Source organism: Eptesicus fuscus, chromosome 20 (genome assembly GCF_027574615.1).
Source record: "Eptesicus fuscus isolate TK198812 chromosome 20, DD_ASM_mEF_20220401, whole genome shotgun sequence".
In the NCBI taxonomy this organism is placed as follows: domain Eukaryota; kingdom Metazoa; phylum Chordata; class Mammalia; order Chiroptera; family Vespertilionidae; genus Eptesicus; species Eptesicus fuscus.
The window spans coordinates 3,890,474-3,914,517 of record NC_072492.1 but is presented as its reverse complement, the minus strand read 5'-3'; the positions used below and the strand labels follow the sequence as shown (position 1 = coordinate 3,914,517).

The following is a 24,044-nucleotide window of genomic DNA, read 5'->3' as shown; positions in this document are numbered from 1 at the left end:
ATGCTTTGCCCATGTGCTGGTGGGAGATGTCAAACAAAATGTGGGTTCCCAGGGGTAGCCCTGATATAAAGGGTCCCTGCCCCAATGCTCCTCGGTCAATTTCCCCGAAGTCCCATTGTGCTGGGCCTCAAGAACTTCACATTTGTAGAGCAGAGGGCTCCTGAGAGACTAATTATTCCCAAACTATGACTCATTGTAACCCCACGGAGGCCCAGAAGAAACAGACTTACTCAAGGCTCTGAAGGTTTATAGAGTTAAATTTTATAGAATCTAAATTAAATTTATGTTTAAGAGTATTTCATTACATTTTCTTTCAAATAGATTATATGTTATTGGATAGTATAAAAAAATACAGTAACATTTTAAGTATATATAAAATAAACACAAATATTTTCGAACTGTATATAAAGGGGATGTGGGAGTCCCATCTGCCATGGCAGCTGACACACACTGTGGCCCAGAATCTGGCACCACAGGCCTCCCAGGAGCTGAGGTGAGTTGCTCAAATGCTGCAGGTGGTTCCACATCTGTGAGTTCAGTGACAGCTGTGCCTGGAGCCTGCTCTGGCTCTGGAGAGGGCACGATGGTTGGCATTTCCTCTTCAGGTGTTTCTTCATCTTGCTCTGGAGCTGTTTCTGGAGATCCAGGAAGAGAACATGTTACACCATGACTGCCTTTTGTGCACCTTCCAAGGAAGGGAACCTCCCATCTCCATCACTGAAGCCCCCACCCCAGGAAGTCCTCCAGACTGCAGGCCATGGGCACTGAACTGAGCGACTCTGTGCTCCTGCCTAAGCCCAGCCTCTGGGAGCTCTTCTCTGTGTGGGCAGCCCCATCCCCTCCCCACTCACCCACACCACCAAATCCACATGCACAGCTCTCTTTGACTCCCTCCCTTTGTTCTAGGAGAAGCCCTCAGACCTCTGACCTCTTGCAGAAGTCCCACAAGGCATGGGAACCAGGGTGTTGCCACCTTCTCCAAGTCACAGTCCTTATACTCCCCTTAAGGCTCTGATACAAAGTCCACTCACTTTTTCTGCTGGTCCAGAGATCCACTTTCTGCTTCAAAATATGAGAAGATGCGGCGATACTTCAAGGAAGAAGTCACATTGACTGTCCTGTGGACACTACCTGCCTGTTCAGCCTAGTGTGACTCAATCACTCCTGACTAGAAGGAAGCACTGGAGTGCAGTCCTGGGGCAGGGCATTTGCTGACTGAATGAGCCCAAACCAGCCCCATCTCAGATAGCTGGGTGACCCTGGGGTTCCCCTGCTCACCCCTGGGATTTCTAATCTGGCTTCACCCAGGACAGGGACCCTAATGGAATCTCCAATGTCTTTATCACAAGAGAAAATAGCTTAGCCTGAGGCCTGAGGAGAATCACAAATAAGGCAGAAGCTTCTTTAAGAAGAGAAAATGACCAATTAGGACAACCACAGCCTCTCCAGCATACCTCTCCAGTGTCCAAGCTCCCAGAGAGCCCTTTTTCCAGGGGAACACCCCCCGCCCCTGAGTCCCTAAAATAATCCTATGAGGCTGGGCCCCAGTATTCCCTATGGTTAGAGAACCAAACACTCAGAGAGATGCAGTGACTTGAAGACTCACAGCAAGCAGGTGGCTGAGTGACCACTGTGCTGTGGAAGGGCAGGGCTCACCTGGTACATGGTTGGTCCCACCCACGTTGGTTAGTAGCAAATGTTCTGTATGAACACAGAAGGGTGGGTGGGGACCAAAGTGGGGATGCTGCCCAGGAAGCTGGACACAAAGTATTTGATCAGTTTGTCCAGTAACTGTTCCTGGGAAGCCTGCACTGTACGCCCTTTTATTTTATTTTTGCGCTCTGAGGGTCAAGTTTATTTGGAAGCCTGAGTGAGTGGTGTTGGAGTCAACATGAAGGCCCAGGGCTAGGATGACTGGCAGGTAGAGAAGGTGAGGACAGTTCTCCCTGAGTGGGTCAGGGTCCAGAAAAACAGACTTGCTCAAAGCTCTGAGGGTTAATAGGGTTAAATTTTATAGAATCTAAATTAAGGTTATATTTGTGAGTATTTCATTAAATGTTTTCTACAATATACTCTATGTTACTAAATATCATAAAAATACAGTAAAATTATAAATATATGTAACATGAACAAAAAACATTTAACAATGCATCTAAATGGGGGTGGGGGGTGCTCTCTCTGCCATGGCAGCTGACACGTGCTGTGGCCTGGGATCTGGCACCACAGGCCTCACAGGAACTGGGTGAGTTGCTGAAATGCTGCAGGTGGTTCTTCTGCCTCTTGAAGTTCAGTGAAAGCTGGGCCTGGATCCGGCTCTGGCTCTGGAAAGGTCACTAGGGTGGCGTTGCCTCTGAAGGGTTTTCCAGATGTTGCCCTGGAGCTGGTTCTGCAGATCCAAGAAGAGGACATGTTACCACCCTCACTGCCTTTTGTGTGCCTTCCAAAGGCACACTCACCCACACCACCCCCGGAGGCCTCCTCCTCCTTTCTAGGCCTCAGTGGGCTCATGTGCTCCCATCATGACTGGAGGCACTGAGCCTGGTTTGGCAGGTCGAGGACTGGAAAGTTGGCTCTATGGAGGCCAACAGCATCATCAGGCTTGGAAATTCTGGCAGCGGATTAAAATCCTGAGGATACTGATCCAGCCAGATGCCCAGGATGCAGGAGATGACCCTAGGGAGAAAGAGGTGGGAAGCAGAGTCTGAGGCCTGGCCTTTCCTTCCACATGGCCCTCCCAGAGCACCACTCAGAGAAACTGGGGTCCTGTGCCTGCTGCTCCTGCCCAAACCTACTCCTTGTCCACCTTCAACCTGGCAGTTCTGGCAGAGACATGCCTGGTCACCCAGGAGGGGCTGGCAGAAAGCACTCCTAACTGACAGCTCTGGATCAATGAGGGAACCACCTGTCCCTTTCTTCAAGGGAACGTGACATGCTCTCTCAGTGTCCCTGTCCCCTCCCACTACCTTCCCACCAAAATGTCAACTCCATGAGGACAGGGAAGGCTGGTGTCCTCCCTGTTCATGTCACTCATTGGCTCACAGTAGGTACTCCAGGAATAGCTGACCAATGAGCAAACCAACAAACTCTGTCTCCATCCCTGGCTTCCAAGGGCTTTCCTATCAGCTCAAACTTTGGCTCCTGCACCTACGTCCTGCCTAATTCACTTGCTGCCCTGTGGGGTTCTTTGCCTCCCACTGAAACTCAACTCTCACAGGGCAGGGTACACTTGCCAAACTGCCATTGAGAAGGTTCTATCAAATTAGTGAGTATGGTCCCTGAGTAGGGGTGCACACAGGGCTGGGATTAGGAGTGGAAGGGTATGAATTTTCTGAGGGTCTGACTTTCTCACTGAGCTCCACTGCTCTCCCACACCACCCATATCCACATGCACAGCTCCCTTTGACGCCTTCCCTTTTTTCTAGGAGAAGCCCTCAGACCTCTGCCCTCTTGTAGAAATCGCACCATGTGTAGGATCCAGGGTTCTGCCAGCACCTTGAATTCACACTCCCCATACTCCCCTCCTGGCTCTGACCCAAAACTGACTCACGTTTTCTGCTGGAACAGAGGTTCACCTTCCTCTTCACAGTATGGGAAGATGCAGCCATAGAGAGAGGAGGCCAGGAGGACATCACATCAGCTGTCCTGTGGGTACTACGAGCCTGTGCAGCCTAGGGTGACTGAATCACTCCCGACTAGAAGGAAGCTCTGGAGTGCAGGCCTGGGGTCTGCTCTGAGCACTGGATTATGGTCAGTGCCTAGAGACATGTCTGTAACTGGCAGATTTCTGATATGTTTGCTGAATGAGTGAGCCCAAACCAGCCCCATCACAGATAGCTGGGAGAGCCTGGGCCCCACTGCTCACCCCTGGGGTCTCTGCTCTGGCTTCACCCAGGACAGGGACCAATAACAGAATCTCCAGTCCCTTTATGACATGAGAAAAGAGCTTAGCCCAAGGCCCCGAGAAGAATCACATTGGAGGAAGAAAAATGACCAACTAGCACAACCACAGCCCCTGCTGCAGACCTATCCACTGTACAGGCACCCAGAGAAAGCTTTAGGGGAACACGCTATAGGGTCCCTACAAAAACCCTATGAGGTTGCTCCTTGACTCACCTCATGTTCGAAACACTCACTCAGAGGGATGCAGTGATCTGAGAGTCACAGCCAGCAAGTGGCCAAATGACCACCATGCTCTGGAGAGGCAGGTTGCTCACCTTGTCAATAGCTGGTCCAACACCTGCTGCGTGGCAGCAAATGTTCTGTGATAACATGAAGAGGTAGGGACGAAGGTGGGTGGCTGTCCAGGAAGGAGGGCACTGGTTTGTCCAGCCCGTGTGCCTGTGGGTCTGCACCATGCAGCTCCTTTTTGTTGTCTTGTCCTGTGAGGCGGGAGCTCATTGGGAACCATAAGTGGATGGTGCTGGGGCCACTTGGCTGGTTGGCAGCTGGGGTCCAAGGCTGGGCTGGCCGGCCTCCATGTTGTGCTCCGGATGCCCCAATGGGAGGCCAGCCCTTTGCCTCTGGCGGCCCAGCACTGAGTCTGGGCACAGGCTGGAGCCAGCTCCCAGGGTGAAGCAGAGCCCTGGTTTCCAGGAAGGGCAGGTCTCCAAGGCCAGAACCATTCTCACTGAAAGTGTAGGGGATCCTGAGGCTAAAACACACCTTCCATGATGCTCCAGTTCAACAGTGCCCACCTGACCTCTCACCTGCCGGAGTGTTCTGGTTATTAAACAGAGCATTTGTAGGTCCCAGTGAAGGCAACCCCCTTAGGTTCCAGGCTGTGAGCACATTCTAACTTAAAACAGTTTCTCTGTGTTTTCAGGGTCTGTGTCTGTAGTAAACTGAACTGTTCACAGAAAAGCAGCTGGGCCCTTCTGGGCTTGGCCCAGGCAGGGTGAAGGGCAGGGGGAGGGGCAGGGCTAGAAGGTGGAATTGGAGTGTCCGAAGATGCAGATGGGGAAGTGCTTGACGTGGGAGGACCACTGGGCTGCCAGCTGGAAGAACGTCACGTCGTTCCACTCCACGCCATCAATGAGGACCCGCTGCCTGTTCTCCTGGTTCTTAGCTGAGCAGACCAAGCGGCCAATGCCCTGGATGCACTGGCTTTTGGACACCAAGTCCTTGCCCTTGTCTTTCTTGGGCAAAAACATCACCTTCTTTTTCTTCTCCTTGGTGACCACAATCATGGACATTGTGGGCGTGCCTGCATCCTCGCCACTGCTGGGCAGCCTGCTGACCTGGAGAGACCGGAAGGTGCTCTGGAGTGTATTTTTGGTGGTAGGCAGGTCTTCCTTCTCCCCATTTCTCTTCCTATTTGTGGGCTGGACTGCCATCCAATAATCCACCTGTAGCTCCATCAGCTCAGCACTGGCACCCTGGATGGAGGAAGGTAGGCCTCCACTCACTGATGAGGAGAAGGTTGGGTTGTGTGAGGCCTCCCTGGTGGTGGACAAAAGCATGTTGGAGCATGAGGGGACCGCATCATCTGTGTCTCCTGACGTGGCTGAAATTGGTTCCACTATTCCAACTTTCACTGCCCCCACAAAGGGAATGAACTTCTGCGAGGACAACTTGCCTGGGCTCTTCGGCTTAGAGATGAGCATGGCCTCTGCAATGGGCAGCTGGTGGACACAGCTGGCCCCTGTGATGTACTCTGTGATTCTCGACACAATGTTCTGCACAGAACTCTGGGCCTCCACATTGTTGAACATGTCCTGCCAGGCCAGGTCCTGGAAGAGGTGGTTGTAGCGGTAATCCACAGAGCCCAGGTAGCTGGCCACAGGGTGGGAACCCAGTGGGATGACCAGGAAGCGCATGTAGCCCAGCCAGTCAGGGTTCTTGTGGGACAGCTGCTCCACAAAGACCCGCAGCACGGTGCTGAAGTAGTGCTGAGCCCCCGCCACGGCGATCTTCACTGGCATCGGGGCCTCAGTATTGCAGTTGCAGTATCTTTGTATCCAGGAGATGATGGAGCTGAAGGCCTCCTGGACATCCACCATGGAGCAGGTGCACACTACGGGCAGCATGTGCTGCTGCAGGACGTCTGACAGGAACTGCCCCTGCCTGTCAGAGGTGCTGATGAGGATGATGTTCTCGGGCAGACAGTCACTGGAGATGAGGATGTGGTTCAGTTGATCGTACACAGTCTTCCTGGGGATCTGCAAGTGGCTCTGTGGGACTGGGCAGCGCTCCTTGATCAGGCTGTTGGATGACTTATTCAGGGACCTGCTCCAGCCCCGGCAGGCGGGCTGCTTCCCCTTGGAGCTGCTGGAGGGGAGGACCAGAGACTCGGTCTTGGTGGTGCGCCTGCTGGGTGGCAGCTTCTTAGTGAGCATGTCGTGGGCAGAAGTCTCTGCCTCCGGGCTGTCCTCAGGCTGTGCCGGCTGCTCCCCAGGGTTGGGCATGCTGTGGGCCACCCAGTCAGAGCCACTGTCACTTGACAGGCTTTCAAAGTATGACCTGGGTTTGGGCTTGGACTTGGGGGTGCCAAGGCCTCTATCATCCTCCTCCATATCTGGGCCACTTGACAGGCTTTCAGAGTATGTCATGAGCTCAGGCATGGGAGGGGTTAGGAGACGGTCATCATCCTCCATATCTGAGCTACTATTGCTGGGGTTCACCAGCCTGTAAAACAGAAGAGCCACGTCCTTGTCCACATCGGGGACTTGCTCCTCAGGGTCCTGCTCTGAGTCCAGGACCTCTTCCGTCATTTGGAACCTGTGCAGCCATGCTGCGACTTTCTGCTGATAGTTCTGTTGCCTGGTCATGGACCTCCTTCTTCCTATCGGCTTCTCCAGGTCCAAGTCATCCTTCTCCAGGTCATGCCTGTGGGCAGCATTGTAACTGACCTCCAGCTCAGAGAAGATGATCTCAGAGTCTCCTTCAGAGAAGTTATCCGCCTTGGTGCTGGCCGGCATGGCACTGTCCAGGTGGTTGACGGGCTGGCTCAATAGGGAGAAGATACAGGTCTTGTCCACCTTGGTGGCGGGGGTGCTGTAGGCCATAAAGTCAGAGACACTGCCACTGAACAGCTTGCTGCCCGGGCCCTGGGCCTTCACGGGCATGTCGGCAAGCTGAGGAGGCTCCTTCTGCCTCCGGGCACTGTGTATGCTCCTCATCTCCATCTGCCAGCTGGAGTGTGCCAGGCCTTCAAAGTATTGTCTGGTCTTGGTTTTGGTGTTGCTAAGGATGATGCCATCATCCTCCATGTCTGGGCCACTGTCGCTGGGATTCTCAAGGCTGTCATACAGAAGGTCCAGGTCCTCCTCCACCTCGGGGACATGCTCTGTAGGGTCCTGATCTGAGTCTAGGACCTCTTCTGACATGTTGGACCTGGGAAGCAGCACCATGACTTTCTGCTTCAAGTTTCGTTGCATGCATCGCTGCTGCTTCTTGGGCTGCCCCAAGTCAAAGTCATCTTCTTCCAGGTCCTGCCTGAGTGTTGCGTTGTAGCTGGCCTCCAGCTCAGAGAAGCTCTCAGATTTCCCCTCGGTGTAGCTATGTGTGGACTTGGCCTTGGGGCTGGCCTGCATGGTGCCATCCTTGTAGTTGATGGGCTGACTGGACAGGAAGGAAATCCAAATCTCAGCCACCCTGATGGAGGACTCCTGGATGCTGCTGCTGAGGCTCAGCACCTGGCCACCTTCAGGGGGTCTCTGCATTACCTCAGCCATGTGGATGGCACCTGTGGCCAGTGTCTTGTAGCCCAGGATGTTCTGGTTGTTATTGCACTTTCTCTGTTGCAGCATGATCTGTAGTTTGTTGCCTTCTCCCTTGAGGAAGTGGGGATACTGCAGGGAGAAGGTCAGCGCCAGGTCAGTCTCCACTTGTCCACTAGTGGGCAGCAAAATTTCGTGGGATCTCAAGATGCCCTCGGAGCCCTGCATCTGCACTGCTATCACCATGGAGATGAGCTCCTTCTCCAGCTCCTTCAAGATCACCAGCTTCTTTAAAGTCAGGCTGCACAACCTGAGCACGCAGCTGGGGCTGGAGCAGTCCACCTCCCAGGTAGAGAAGAGGTTCATGGGCACTGGGGTGTTGAGCATGGTGGGCGAGCGGGCCAGGCCTGCAGGTGATGAGGAAGCTGCAGCTGCTTGCAGCATACAGGTACTTGATGGTTTCTTCCCCTGTGGTGGGACAGAGGAGGGACATGATTGGTGGCAAGAGGTGGAACACAGGTGATCGAAGGAGAGAGTGGATGAAAAATGGTCACATGCTCGCCTGTGACTATCACAGGTAAGGTCTGCATGGTGGCCTTTCAAACTCAGAGACCTAAATTAACCACAAAGTTGGCCTGAAATTAAAACTTGTTATCTAAAAGCAGTTTATGGTGTGTGGTCATGTACTAGGCCAGCGTCTTCCCTGACAAAGTCAATCTTTACCATAACTGAGCCTGTCTATTGTCTTTTGGCATCCACGATAACACACCTTTGGAATGTGAAAGGAATTACCCTTTTTCTGGACACCTCCAAGCACAGGCACTGTTCTGTGCTCTGCAGAGTGCACAGAGTGCACAGCTATTGAGTTCATTGCTGACTGCTAACTAGCCTGTAGGCACCTGTATAAGAGAGGCATGTGTCTATCGTTTTAATTTTTATCTAATCCCAGAGATTTCCCTGCTTTGCTTTCTCCTGCCTCCCTAAGCAATGGATTCCATGAAACCCACATACATCTTCACTTGTTATTATAATGTACAAAATAAGATACAATACTGCCATTCTCTGGAGCACTACCTCAATACATTGAGATTTTGTTTTCTGGCAATTCTTGACAGTTGGGCTCCAATAAATTCACAAAAACTCTGCATAGGGTTGAATGCTGCTTACATTGATATTTATTTGGCTTACTACAGCAGGATTCCAAAGACGCTCATTGGGACCACCCTGCAGGCCCAGACCCGATGCTCGGACCTAACAAAGGGCCAATTGGGCCCGCCAGAGCAGAACCAGCAATTGTTCTGGATTTTCTCTATGGCCCTGACTGATTCACAAAGAAATTTAACTGATAGAACATGCAATCCTGTCTATTCTAACCTATCCCAATTAATATACTCCTGGTTTCTGGGAGCACAGCAACAGAATTACTAAATGAGTTTGTGAGAAAACTGCTGTAGAGAAGTCTGCCCACTTTAAGGATGATAGGAAACTGAAATAGGATTTAGAAAAAGTAAACAAACACAAACAAGCATAGGGTTGCTCCAAGAGTGTTTTCCCTTCTCACTGATAATTTGGGAGAATTTGAAATTATCATAAAAAGAGAAGTCACCAAGGCCCCTGTAGATACTGGGGCTACTTTACTTGTTCTTAACTGCACCCAAATAATTGCTTCTGCACTGGACTAAACCTTCTGTACAAATGTCTGCTTTTTAATCAAAATCTGTTTCCTTTCAACTAGGGAATGTTATGGAACAACATATATGTATGTATGTATGTATGTGTGTGTGTGTGTGTGTATGTATATGTGTGTGTGTGTATATATATATATATAGTTTGCTAATCAAATCTGCCCCAATTCACCTGATAGGTGTGGGTTTTCTTTTCTTTTATATAAAACTAGGGGCCCAGTGCACTAAATTCGTGCACTGGGGGTCGGGGGTCCCTCAGCCCAACCTGCCCCCTCTCACATACTGGGAGCCCTCAGGGGATGTCCTACTGACGGCTTAGGCCCGTGCCCCACAGGGAGCATACCTAAGCCACAGTCTGGCCTCCCTTTGTGGGAGGCAACCGGGCTGGTCAGGGGAAGGCACCAGCCCCATCACCCCACTGCTGCAGCCACTGTCAGTCACCGCAGCCACCAAGGTGTTTTCATCAACACGGACTCCAGTCCCTTCACCAAGAAAAAAATGACAAATTTCTTTAGGCATTTTCAAGATGTGTCTTTCATAGGATATAGGTTTCTGTATTTATTTTTTATCCTCACCTGAGGATATGTTTCCATTGACTTTTAGAGAATGTGGAAGAGAAAGGGAAAGACAGAGAGAAACACTTTGATTGGTTGCCTCCTGCATGAGCCCTGATCTGGGCCCCGGCCAGGGAGGAGCCTGCAACCTAGGTACATGCCTTTGATCAGAATCAAACCCAGACCCTGCTGTCTGCAGGCCGAGGCTCTATCCACTGAGTCAAACTGGCTAGGGCAGGATATGACATTTCTTAGCCCTCCAGCAGCGGACCTTCGTTATTTTTCTCCAGAAGTGTGGTGTAAAAACCCTAGATCACCTTTTTGGATTCTTATTACCCAAGTTACTAAGAATATTACCAGTGGCATACAGGAAGCTTAGCCAATGTGCAGTCAGAAAAGGTGTTTTCTCTATAGTTCACACCAATGGAGGGCTGGGCCCTGCCCAGGCCTAAAGCCTTTGGCTGAAGCTTTAGGCCTGGGCAGGGGCCCTCCAGCTCCCTCTGATCACGGGCTCCGCCCTTGCCCAGGCCTGCCCACACCGAAAGCCTCTTGGGCAGGAGCGAACCCCCCAGCTCCCTGAGATCAATCGCAGGGGGTCCACTCCTGCCCAGGCCGAAAGCAGACCCCCAGCTCCCTGGGATTGATGGCAGGAGGTCCGCTCGTGCACCAGGCCAAAGAAATCCCCAGCTCCCTGCAATCGATGGCAGGGGGTCCACTCGTGCACCGGAGGCTTTTGGCCTGGTGCCAGAGCGGACACCCAGCTCCCCGCCTCCAATGGCAGGGGGTCCGCTTGCCACACCCACCATCCAATCAGTGAGGACCTGGGTGTCCGCCACACCCACCATCCATCTAAAGCGGGGAGCTGGGTGTCCGCTCCAGCTCCAGGCCAAAAGCCTCCAGCGGAGGCTTTCGGTCTGGTGCCAGAGCGGACCCCAGCTCACTGTAATCCTTGGCAGGGGTCAGCTCAGGGAGCCTATGTATGCAAATTAACCGCCATCTTGGTCAGGTTTATTTGCATACTCGCTCTGATTGGATGGTGGGCTTGGCTGGTGGGCATGGCTGGTGGGCATGGCTTGGGCGTAACGAAGGTGCAATTTGCATATTACTGTTTTATTAGGTAGGATCAGTGATGCTTACATATTCTTTTCCCAGAATAGTTATATATTTAGAATAAATGAACCAGATACTGAAACAAATGGGAAATTAATGATTTTAAAGGAAACTTCCAGGAGGAAACTAACCTTGAGACTGACCAAACATTTGCTAATCATCTTTTATTCATTATTATCCTCCATGAGAGTCTGAGAGATGGCTTAACAGGATACTCACCCAACTAGAATTGCCCCAAACAACCCAGAGACCCGCAGAGATGCCTCTAACACTTGGCTTGCTCATATATCTCTCTATAGATGGGGAACCAGCTCACAGTGACTTGAGAGTCCTCTTTTGGGGTACATATTCACCAAATGGAAGAAACTTGACCCTGAGTCCCTCAAGAAAGAATCCAATCTTCTTTTGTTACACCACCTACCTGGTCCCAATATAAAGTGCGTGATAGAGAAGTTTGGCATCATTAATTTTCAGACTATCTTGCAGCTAGGAACTGTTTTGCCATTCACATGGGAGATTGACAGAGCTTTCATATACCTGAAAGCCTTTATACCTCTCAGAGGTATGTGCTTTCTGGAAACTAGAAAAATGTACCCAAATAGAAAGAAACATTCCCAAACTGGGTGAATGGTTTTGTCAGTCCCTTGCCAACATTTGGGTGGCAACCCAGTCCCTGAGGTATTGAAAATGACTATCCTTGTTTTACAAATGAAGGTTTCAAGGGGCCAGAGGTTTGGCTCCAGAAACAATTCAAAGACCACCAACGCCTTTTACCTTCCTCAAACCTCCCCTATTCATTTCAGAGGCTTGTACATAAATGGTTTTATGCAACCAAAGTCCCAGAACCTTTGAAGTAGAAATACCTGAGTTCACCAAGACCTCTTGTCTAGGCCATTTTTTAAAATACAATCTCTAGAAGATATGTCTTATCCCAATAGAAAAAAAATTACCTTACCCACCTACACAAATCACTTTAGCTTATTTCAACTATTTCTTTCTAACTTAGTAAGTTTTAATGAAAGTTATTGAATATCTAGATATTTTGAAATAACATAAAATACTGAAACATTGCTAGACAAATCTTAAGTTCACCTGCTTTGGGGTTTTTTATTACAGAAGGTCTGTAAAATGCATTTGGAGCTGTTGATGTAATGTTTTGTGCTTTGTTAAAGGTGTGTTTCTTGAACATGAGAGTGTGACTAAAATATGTTCATCAAAGTCAATCTAAGGGATGCTGGTTGTTCACTTTTGTGCTTATCATTGGAAATTAAATCTCCTAAGAGTTAAAAGTTCCAGTTAACTTGGAAGCAATTATATAGTTGTGATAATAGAAGGCTTGAGGTATGGGGAGTCATATTTGAAGGAAAAGAAAAAGGCAAGTTTCTCTAAGGATAGTTATTTCTGAATGGGTAAGAAGGTTTCTGAAAGTTGAGGAAAGGTTGTATAAGGGGATATAGGCTATAAAATTTTGTGAAAGTTTTATATAAAAAAATTCTTGGGAGGAGAAGATGGCGACTGGCAGGAAGGTAGGGAGGGAGAGTGTGTGATCGAGTGAAGGAGCGATAGAGGTGTGTGTGGACTTGTGTGGGTGTGGGTGTGAGTGAAATAGGGACAGTTAGACCCTGAAGTTCTTCCAGGGGGCTTCCAATCCAGGCAGTCTTAGTTGGCAAAACCCCGCGGCCAATACAAACACTCTGGGGAGGACACCAGCGGCACAGAGACCCCGCCATGTTTAAGAACAGAACTGCTAGAGACTAGAATCCTAGCCTCGCCACCACCCAGTCTGGTCTCGGAAGCAAACCTGGTCACTACAGCCACTCTGGTAGAAGACCTGCCACGCCAGCTGCTGGCACGCGGACCCTGAGACCTTCACCTCCAAAAGTGCGCCACTGAAAGCAGTAAGTACAACCTCCCCCTCCCCAGTGCCGGAACTCAGGATTCGCTGCGTCCCCAGCCCGTAGGCACCCAGGCACTCCACTACCCAGGCAGTGGTTGGGAATCACTGAGAGCCCCCGAGGGTGTGATTCTACACAGTCAATGGTGCGCGGCCCTGCAGTAGAATTTCTGAACTGCCTCTTCCTAAATAACTGCCCACGGACACCCCCACTGTGCAACTTCAGTGTCAGGGCCCCTCAGAGTGCATCAGAGCTCTGCGCAGGCGGGTGCACCACCAGTTCGCGCACACTTCCAGAGCTGGCAAACTCAAGGCCACAGACAAGGGAAGGCACCCTGAGCCCATATATCCACGGGGTCCTCTGGGGAGCTGCTTTGAGCCCCTGCTGGGTGTGATTCTGTACAGACAATGACGCGCTGCCCCACAGCAGAAACTCTGAACTCCTTTCTCCTGAATAACTTCCCACATACACCCTAGCTGTTTAACTTCAGTGCCAGGGCCCCTCAGAGTGCGTCAGAGCTCTGCGCAGGTGGGCGAGCCACCAGTTTGCGCACACTTCCAGAGCTGGCAAACTCAAGGCCACAGACAAGGGAAGGCACCCTGAGCCCATACATCCACAGGGTCCTCTGGGGAGCTGCTTCAAGCCCTACTGGGTGGGATTCTGTACAGACAAGGTCACGCTGCCCCGCAGCAGAAATTCGGAAACCCCTCTTCCTGAATAACGGCCCACATCCACCCTACATGCTCAACCTCAGTGCCAGGACCCCTCAGAGTGCATCAGAGCTCTGAGCCTGCAAATACACCTCCACAGAAGCGAATTTACAACAGGCAGGCACCCTGAGCCCATCTACACACAGGGTGCTAGTGGGAGCCACTGTGATCTCTCCCAACAGACGGTTCCTGGGTGCCACTGTGAGTCCAACTAAGGGTGCAAGACAGCAAAAACTGGGACACTCCCCTCCATAGCTGCTGACTTCTAGACACCACAGTTGTGCCTCTCAAGCTTGCAGGCCTACATCAAGAGAACCCAAGTAGCTCAAGTAGGGAGCTACACTAGATTACCAAGCCCAGGAGAACTGAGAGATTACACCAGTAGCACCATCCCCAAAAGAACCTGGGTAGCAAAGCAAAGTCTGCTAAAAAAAATAATAATAATAAAATAAAAATAATAAAATAATAATAAAATAAAATAAAAAAACATTACAGGAAAACATGGGGAGACAAAAAGGAAATCCCCAAAGGAAAGAAAAAGAGGAATCACCAGAAAGGGAGTTGAATGAACTTGAGGCTAGCAGCTTAACAGAGAAAGCATTCAGAGTATTCGTTATAAGGATGTTTAAACAGATGGATGACAAATACACACAACTCAATGAGAACTATAAGGAGCTGAATGAAAATGTCACCAACATGAAAAGAAACCAAGAGGAGATGAAGAACGACATAGCGGCAATAAAGAACACAATGGAAGGCTTAAAGAGTAGAGTAGAAGAAGCTGAGGACTGCGTCAGCGAATTAGAAGACAAGGTAGGAAAAAACACACAAACACAGCAGCAACTGGAAAGAAGACTTAAAAAGCAAGAGGAGAGCCTAAGGGAGCTTTGGGACAACACAAAACAAAACAACCTTCGAATAATAGGGATAAAAGAAGGAGAGGAAGAGAAGCAAGGAATAGAAAACCTGTTAGAAGAAATAATGACAGAAAACTTCCCTGATATTGGCAAGAAAAAAACTATCCAAGTCCAAGAAGTACACAGGGTCTCAAACAAGTTGAACCCCAAAAGACCGACACCAAGACACATCATAATTAAATTGACAAACACCAACGACAAAGCAAGAATCTTAAAGGCTGCCAGAGAGAGACAGAAAGTTACCTACAAGGAATCTCCTAATCAGAATATCAACTGATTTCTCAACAGAAACACACCAGGCCAGAAGAGAATGGAATGAAATATACAAAGTGATGCAAAACAAGGGACTGAATCCAAGAATACTATACCCAGCAAGGCTATCATTCAAAATTGAAGGTGGAATCAGAAGCTTCACAGAGAAAAAAGGGCTAAGAGAGTTCATCACTACCAAGCCAGCAATGCAAAAATATGCTAAAGGGGCTGCTGTAAAAAGAAGAAAGAGAAAGGCAGGAAGAAACACAAACTCTAAGGAAAAATATGTCAACAAACAGGTACTTATCAATAACATTAAACGTAAATGGATTAAATGCACCAATCAAAAGACATAGGGTAGCTGAATGGATAAGAAAACATGACCCATATATTTGCTGTCTACAAGAGACCCACCTTAGAGCAAAAGATTCACACAGACTGAGAGTGAAGGGTTGGAAAAACATTTTTCAGGCAAATGGAAATGAGAAAAAAGCTGGGGTTACAATACTTATATCAGATAAAATAGACCTCAAAGTAAAGGCCATAATAAGAGATAAGGAAGGCCACTACATAATACTAAAGGGAGCAATCCAGCAAGAAGATATAACTCTGGTAAACGTATATGCACCCAATGCAGGAGCACCCAAATACATAAAAAAAATCTCCTAGAAGATATCAAGGGAGAGATCGACATCAATACAATCATAGTAGGGGACTTTAATACACCACTGACATCAATGGATAAATCCTCTGGACAAAAAATCAGCAAAGAAACAGCAATTCTAAATGACACACTAGATCAGATGGACCTAATTGACATCTTCAGAGTATTTCACCCCAAAGCCATGGAATATACGTTCTTCTCAAGTGCACACGGGACATTCTCAAAAATAGACCACATATTGGGTAACAAGCCAAGTCTCCCCAAATTCAAAAAGATTGAAATCATAGCAAGCATTTTCTCAGACCACAATGGCGTAATTTTAGAAATAAACTACAATAAAAACATTCCAAAAAATTCAAACACATGGAAACTGAATAGCATGCTACTAAACAATGATTGGGTTATCAATGAGATCAAAGAAGAAATTAAAAACATCCTGGAGACTAATGACAATAAAAACACAACATTGCAAATTCTATGGGACACAATGGAAGCAGTCCTGAGAGGGAAGTGTATAGCTCTACAGGCCTACCTCAAAAAACAAGAAAAAATGGTAATAGATCATCTAACTCAACAACTCAAAGAATTAGAAAGGGAGCAATAAGAAAAGCCCACAGTGAGCAGAAGAAATGAAATAATAAAGATCAGAGCAGAAATGAATGACATAGAGACCAAAAAAACAATACACAAGATCAACAAAATAAAGAGCTGGTTCTTTGAAAGGATAAACAAGATTGATGAACCTCTAGCCAGGCTCACTAAGAAGCAAAGAGAGAGGACCCAAATAAACAAAATCAGAAATGAAAGAGGTGAAATAACAACAGACCCCACAGAAATACAAAGGATTGTCAAAAAATACTATGAACAACTCCATTCCAACAAACTAGACAACATGGAGGAAATGGACACATTCCTAGAAAATCACAACCTTCCAAAACTTACTCAGGAAGAGACTAAAAATCTCAATAGGCTGATAACTATGGAAGAAATTGAAGCAGTCATCAAAAAGCTTCCAGCAAACAAAAGCCCGGGGCCAGACGGCTTCACAGGGGAGTTTTACAAAACATTCAAGGAAGAGCTAAAACCTATCCTCCTCAGACTATTCCATAAAATTCAAGAAGAAGGAACACTTCCAAGCTCCTTCTATGAAGCTAGCATCACCCTAATACCAAAACCAGATAAAGACAACACAATGAAAGAGAATTACAGACCAATATCCCTCATGAACATAGATGCCAAAATCCTCAACAAAATTCTAGCAAATCGAATCCAGCAGTACATCAGAAAGATCACACACCACGACCAAGTAGGATTTATCCCTGGGATGCAAGGATGGTACAATATTCGCAAATCAATAAACGTGATACATCACATAAACAAATTGAGAGATAAAAACCATATAGTCATATCAATTGATGCAGAAAAAGCAGTTGACAAAATCCAACACCCTTTCTTGATAAATACTCTCAGCAAGCTGGGAATAGAAGGATCATACCTCAACATAATAAAAGCCATATATGACAAACCCACAGCCAACATCATACTCAATGGGCAAAAACTAAAACCATTTCACCTAATAACAGGAACAAGACAGGGATGCCCACTCTCATCACTCCTGTTCAACATAGTGTTGGAAATACTAGCCATTGCAATCAGACAAGAAGAAGAAATAAAAGGCATCCAAATTGGAAAAGAAGAAGTAAAACTGTCCTTATTTGCAGATGACATGATACTGTACATAGAAAACCCTAAAGACTCCATCAAAAAATTATTAGACTTAATAAATGAATTCGGCAGAGTAGCAGAATACAAAATAAATGCTAAGAAATCTATGGCATTTCTATACACCAATAATGAACTTACAGAAAATTAATACTTTAGAAAATTAATTGTAAGGCTAAAAGCAAGACACGCATGAAAAACACACAAGGTGACAAAACAAGCCTGAGGAAATCATTTGGGCAAAAAATGAAATAGGATCCCAAGTCAAATTTATAGAAAATATTCCTTTATTAACTTTTGGTCGACAATATGTTTGTATATTTTCAGAAAACAACTCTGAGACCATGTGGATTCCAGCAACAGAGAGGAATCGACAGGACTACTCCAGCCATGAAGACAGAAGAGAAGCAGTCCAGAGACGGAAGACGCTGATGTGTCCTTCCCATACTAGCACTTAGCAGCTGTGCATCACTGCAGGTTTCCCAGGAGCAAACCAGACAGAGTCGGACCTGCATTACCACCATTTGTCCACCATCCGGAACTGTAATGTCAGTGCTGACATGTACACATAAGGAACTGTTGGACATTGAAATTGGGTCTCAAAAGAACTGTTGGCCCAGAAAGAAACTCACTACAGACTGATTCATTTGCCTGCCACCATAACCATTATTGCTTGCCTCATTTTCGGTTCTTATAAGTGTATTCCTAACTCATCTATGGGAAATAATGAACAACATAGACTGATGAAGAAGAACAGACCCAGAAACAAGGAGGCATGGATCAGACTGTCAGGCCTCAGAGGGAGGGTAGGGGAGGGTGGGGGTAGTGGGTAGAGATCAACCAAAGGACTTGTGTGCAAGCATATGAGCCTAACCAGCGGTTAAGGACAACAGGGGGGTGGGGGTATGTGTGGGGAAGGGTGTGGGATGGGAATGGGGGGATGAGGACAAATATGTGATACCTTAATCAATAAAGAAATTTTTAAAAAGGAGAGAGAGAGACTAAAAAAGCAATCCCATTTACCATCACATCAAAAAAAATTAAGATACCTAGGAATAAACTTAACTAAGGAGGTAAAAGACCTATACGCGGAAAAGTACACAACACTGAAAAAAGAGATAGAGGAAGACATAAACAGATGGAAGAACATACCATGTTCATGGATTGGTTGAATCAACATCATCAAAATGTCCATACTAACCAAAGCAACCTATAATTTCAATGCACTTACCATTAAAATACCAATGGCATACTTCACAGACCTGGAACGAACTTTCCAAAAATTCATCTGGAATAAGAAAAGACCCCGAATAGCTACAGCAATCCTGAGAAAGAAGAACAAAGTAGGAGGGATCTCGATACCAGACCTTAAGCTATATTACAAAGCCACTGTTCTCAAAACTGCCTGGTATTGGCACAAGAACAGACATATAGATCAATGGAATAGAATAGAGAACCCAGAAATCGATCCAAATCACTATGCTCAATTAATATTTGACAAAAGAGGCATGAACATACAATGGAGTCAAGACAGTCTCTTTAATAAATGGTGTTGGGAAAATTGGACAGATACATGCAAAAAAATGAAACTAGACCACCAACTTACACCATACACAAAAATAAACTCAAAATGGATCAAGGACTTAAACATAAGACAGGAAACCATAAAAATACTAGAGGAATCTACAGGCAGAAAAATCTCTAACATATGCCAAAAGAACTTCTTTGCTGATACTGCTCCTAGGGCAATGGAAGCTAAAGAGAAAATAAACAAATGGGACTATATCAAAATAAAAAGCTTTTGCACAGCAACGGAAACCATCAATAAAACAACAAGAAAGCCCACTGCATGGGAGAACATATTTGCCAATGATGTCAACGATAAGGGTTTAATCTCCAACATTTACAGGGAACTCATGCAGCTTAACAAAAAGAAGATAAACAACCCAATCAAAAAAATGGGCAACTGATCTAAATAGACACTTTTCGAAAGAAGACAGAAGGAAGGCCAAGAGACATATGAAAACCTGCTCTAAATCACTAATCATTAGAGATGCAAATCAAAACAACAATGCGGTACCATCTCACACCTGTCAGAATGGCCATTATCAACAAGTCAACAAATGACAAGTACTGGCGAGGATGTGGAGAAAAAGGAACCCTCGTGCACTGCTGGTGGGAATGCAGACTGGTGCAGCCACTGTGGAGAACAGTATGGAGTTTCCTTAAAAAACTAAAAATGGAACTCCCATTTCACCCAGTGATCCCACTTCTAGGAATATATCCCAAGAAACTGGAAACATCAATCAGAAAGGATATATGCGAGGAGAGAGAAAAAGATGGCAACCGGCAGGAAGGTAGGGAGAGAGAGAGTGTGAGTGAGGAACCCATAGAGGAGAGTGTAGACGTGTGTGGTGTGTGTGTGTATGAGCTAGGGTCAGTTAGATTCTGCACGTCTTCCAAGGGGCTGCCTAACCGGGCAGTCCTAGACAGCGGAGCCCCGCGCACAAAGCGGACACATCTCTGCGGCTGGTGCGGATGCGGAGACCACGCCATCTTGAGAAACAGAGCTGCCTGAGACTCGGATCCTGGCTTCTGACACAAACCAGGACCCTGCAGCCACTGGGGACAGAGAAATGCTATCACAGCTTCAGACCAACGAACAACAAGAATCCAGACTTCCCGGCAGAATTCCGTGAGTCAAAGAGCCTATCCCCCTTCCCGCAGGCGAGCAGACAGCGCCATAGTAACTGATAGACCCACCCCTCGCCCAAGCTGCAGAGCTTTGCACAGGGACTCGCTCACCCTTAGGGAATTTGGCGTGTGCGCGGGACAGAAGCAGCTCCCTGTTGGGGAAATCTGTCAGTGCGCACAGAGGGCTCCCCTTCGGAGAATTTGGGGGAATTTGGCTTGCGGATCACAGCTCCCCCTTCGGGGAATCTTAGAGCTTGCACAGAGGGGCATCCCCTTTGGGGAATTTGGCGCGCAGGTCAGACTCCGCCCCCCTTCCGGGACTCCAGTAGAGTGCACGGAGCCAGCTCACCTTCAGGAAATTAAGAGTGTGCGCCCTAGCTGGTTTGGCTCAGTAGAGAGAGCACACACAGGACGCACCTCCACTTCAGGGAATTTGGCACGCCGGACACAGCTGCCTGGGATCCCTGACTCACAGAGCATTCACACTAAGAGCCAGAGACCCCAATTGTTGGTGCATGCACACACAGGGACCCTGATTCCCAACGAGAAACCGCACAAGGCAACAGAGACTCTGACACTCAAGTCTTGGTGCAGACACAGGGAAACTCTGACTCCTGGCACATGCTAAGGATCTCATTTTCAGCACATACCAACAGTGTGGTGCAGACAGGGCCCCTGATTCTAAGTGTGCACACGAGACCACACGGAACACTGGGACACTGACCCTGGGCAAGTCTGGTTCCCACCAACCAAAGGCAGCCACACGTCCTATTGTCAGAGCACTTCAGTGAAACTCGGGTGGCGTGAAGTCCCCACAGCCCATGGCCCAGGTCCACGCAAACAGAAGCTTGAGCTTTCTGGTGATAGCCAGAATGGGGAAATGAAATAACTCACAGAGGAAAGAAAATGTGGAGTCGCCAAGAAAGGAAATCAGTGAAACTGAAGCTTGCAACATGACCGAAAAGGAGTTTAGAGTAATGGTTGTGGAATTTATACATCGGATGGATGAGAAAATAAACAACTTATGCAAGAATCAGGAAGAAATGAAAAGTGATATAGCTACAATCAAAAACACCATGGAAAGTTTCAACAGTAGACTACAAGAAGCAGAGGACCGAATTAGTGAGTTAGAAGATCAGGTACAGAAACAAGCTCAATCTGAACAGCAACTGGAGAAAAAAATTAAAAAGCAGGAGGAAAGCCTAAGGGAGCTTCGGGACAACATGAAACGAAATAACATGCGTATAATAGGGCTGCCAGAAGGACAAGAAGAGCAGCAGGGATTAGAAAATCTATTTGAAGAAATAATGACAGAAAACTTCCCGGATATGGGAAAGATAAAAGTTACCCAAGTACAGAGAGTCCCAAGCAGGATCAACCCCAAAAGACCCACACCAAGACATGTCATAATTTCAATGGCAAATATAAATGATAAAGAGAGAATCTTAAAGGCGGCAAGAGAGAGACAGAGAGTTACCTACAAAGGAACACCCATCAGATTGTCAAATGATTACTCAACAGAAACACAACAAGCTAGAAGTGAATGGAAGGAGGTATACAAAGTGTTGCAAAGCAAAGGACTGAATCCAAGAATACTATATCCAGCAAGAATATCAATCAAAATTGAAGGGGAAATCAGGAGCTTTGCAGACAAAAAAAGGCTCAAGGAGTTTATCACCACCAAACCATCAATGCAAGAATTGCTAAAGGGAATACTGTAAAAAGAAGAAATAAACAGGTAAGAAGGAATACAGACACAAAAACAGGTATGACTACAAACAAATACCTTTCAGTAATAACTTTAAATGTAAACAGACTAAATGCTCCAATCAAAAGATATCGAGTAGCTGAATGGATAAAAAAACACGACCCATATATATGCTGTCTACAAGAGACCCACCTCAGAACAAGAGACTCACACAGATTGAAAGTGAAGGGATGGAAAAATATCTTTCAGGCAAATGGAAATGAAAAAAAAGCTGGGGTAGCAATACTTATATCTGACAAAATAGACCTCAAAGTAAATGCCATAACAAGAGATAAAGAAGGCCACTTCATAATACTAAAGGGAGAAATCCAACAAGAAGAAATAGTTCTGGTAAACATATACGCTCCCAATATAGGAGCACCTAAATACATAAAAAAAACTCCTGGAGGATTTCAAGGGAGAGATTAATAGCAATACAATCATAGTAGGAGATTTTAATACCCCACTATCACCACTGGATAAATCCTCTAAACAAAAAATCAGCAAAGAAACAGCAATCCTAAATGAATCACTAGACCAGATGGAATTAATTGACATCTTCAGAACATTTCACCCCAAAGCCACAGGATACACATTCTTCTCAAGTGCACATGGGTCATTTTCAAAGATAGACCATATGCTGCGTCACAGGCAAAGTCTCTTCAAATTTAAGAAGATAGAAATTATATCAAGCGTCTTCTCAGATCACAGTGGCATAAAACTGGAAATCAACTACAATAAATACAATCCAAAGAAATCAAACACATGGAGACTAAACAGCATGCTATTAAACAAGGACTGGGTCACCAGAGAGATCAAGGAAGAAATAAAAAACATCATGGCAACAAATGACAATGAAAACACAACAATCCAAAATCTATGGGACACAGCGAAAGCAGTCTTGAGAGGGAAGTTCATAGCTCTACAAGCCTATTGCAAAAAACAAGAAACAATGGTAAGAAATTACTTAACCCTACAACTCAAAGAGCTAGAAAAAGAGCAGCAAGAAAAGCCCAGTGTAACCAGAAGGAAGGAAATAACAAAGATCAGAGCAGAGATAAATGACATAGAGACCAAGGAAACAATACAAAAGATGAACAAAACCAAGAGCTGGTTCTTTGAAAGGATAAACAAGATTGATGGACCTCTAGCCAGGCTCACCAAGAAGCAAAGAGAGAGGACCCAAATAAACAAAATCAGAAATGAAAGAGGTGAGATAACAACAGACCGCGCTGAGATACAAAGGATTGTTACAAAATACTACAAACAACTCTATTCCAACAAACTGGACAACCTGGAGGAAATGGACATATTCCTAGAAAAATATATCCAAAAATCAATCAAGAAGAATCTAAAGAGCTCAATAGGCCAATAACTATGGACGAAATTGAAGCAGTCATCAAAAAGCTTCTGGCAAACAAAAGCCCGGGGCCTGATGGCTGCACAGGAGAGTTTTACCAAACATTCAAGGAAGAACTAAAACCTATCCTCCTCAGACTATTCAAAAAAATTCAAGAAGAAGGAACACTTCCAAGCTCCTTCTATGAAGCCAGCATCACCCTAATACCAAAACCAGATAAAGACAACACAATGAAAGAGAATTACAGACCAATATCCCTCATGAACATAGATGCCAAAATTCTCAACAAAATTCTAGCAAATCGGCTCCAGCAGTACATCAGAAAGATCATACACCATGACCAAGTAGGATTTATCCCAGGAATGCAAGGATGGTACAATATCCGCAAATCAATAAACGTGATACATCACATAAACAAATTGAGAGATAAAAATCACATAGTCATATCAATTGATGCAGAAAAAGCAGTTAACAAAATCCAACACCCTTTCTTGATAAAAACTCTCAACAAGGTGGGAATAGAAGGCTCATACCTCAACATAATAAAAGCTATATATGATAAACCCACAGCAAACATCATACTCAATGGACAAAAACTAAAACCATTTCCCCTAAGAACAGGAACAAGACAGGGATGCCCACTCTCACCACTCCTGTTTGACATAGTACTGGAAGTATTAGCCATTGCAATTAGACAAGAAGAAGAAATAAAAGGCATCCAAATTGGAAAAGAACAAGTAAAGCTGTCTTTATTTGCAGACGACATGATATTGTACATAAAAAATCCAAAAGACTCCGTCAAAAAACTAATAGACTTAATAAATGAATTCGGCAATGTAGCAGGATACAAAATTAACGCCAAGAAATCTATGGCCTTTCTATACACCAATAGTGAACTTACAGACAGAGAGACTAAAAAGGCAATCCCATTTACCATCGCACCAAAAAAATTAAGATACCTAGGAATAAACTTAACTAAGGAGGTAAAAGACCTATACACGGAAAACTACAGGACACTGAAAAAAGAGATAGAGGAAAATGTAAACAGATGGAAGAACATACCATGTTCATGGATT

General features: G+C 46.3%; 1 protein-coding gene across 4 annotated transcripts in view; it reads right to left on the bottom strand.

The window, feature by feature from the left end:
- Nucleotides 1–1,989: 1,989 nt before the first annotated feature.
- Nucleotides 1,990–24,044, bottom strand: part of LOC129147457 (phosphofurin acidic cluster sorting protein 2-like) — a 30,665-nt gene continuing 8,610 nt past the window's right edge. Inside the window, exons 4-6 of one of the 4 annotated variants that reach the window (XM_054709673.1) lie at nucleotides 4,215–8,126; nucleotides 3,548–3,578; nucleotides 1,990–2,673 (exon numbers count right to left, since the gene is read on the bottom strand). In XM_054709673.1, the coding sequence (XP_054565648.1) occupies nucleotides 4,920–8,126 (3,207 nt within the window). In that variant the 3' untranslated portion in view covers nucleotides 1,990–2,673; nucleotides 3,548–3,578; nucleotides 4,215–4,919. The other 3 variants (XR_008554821.1, XM_054709674.1, XM_054709675.1) reach the window with 3 other exon arrangements.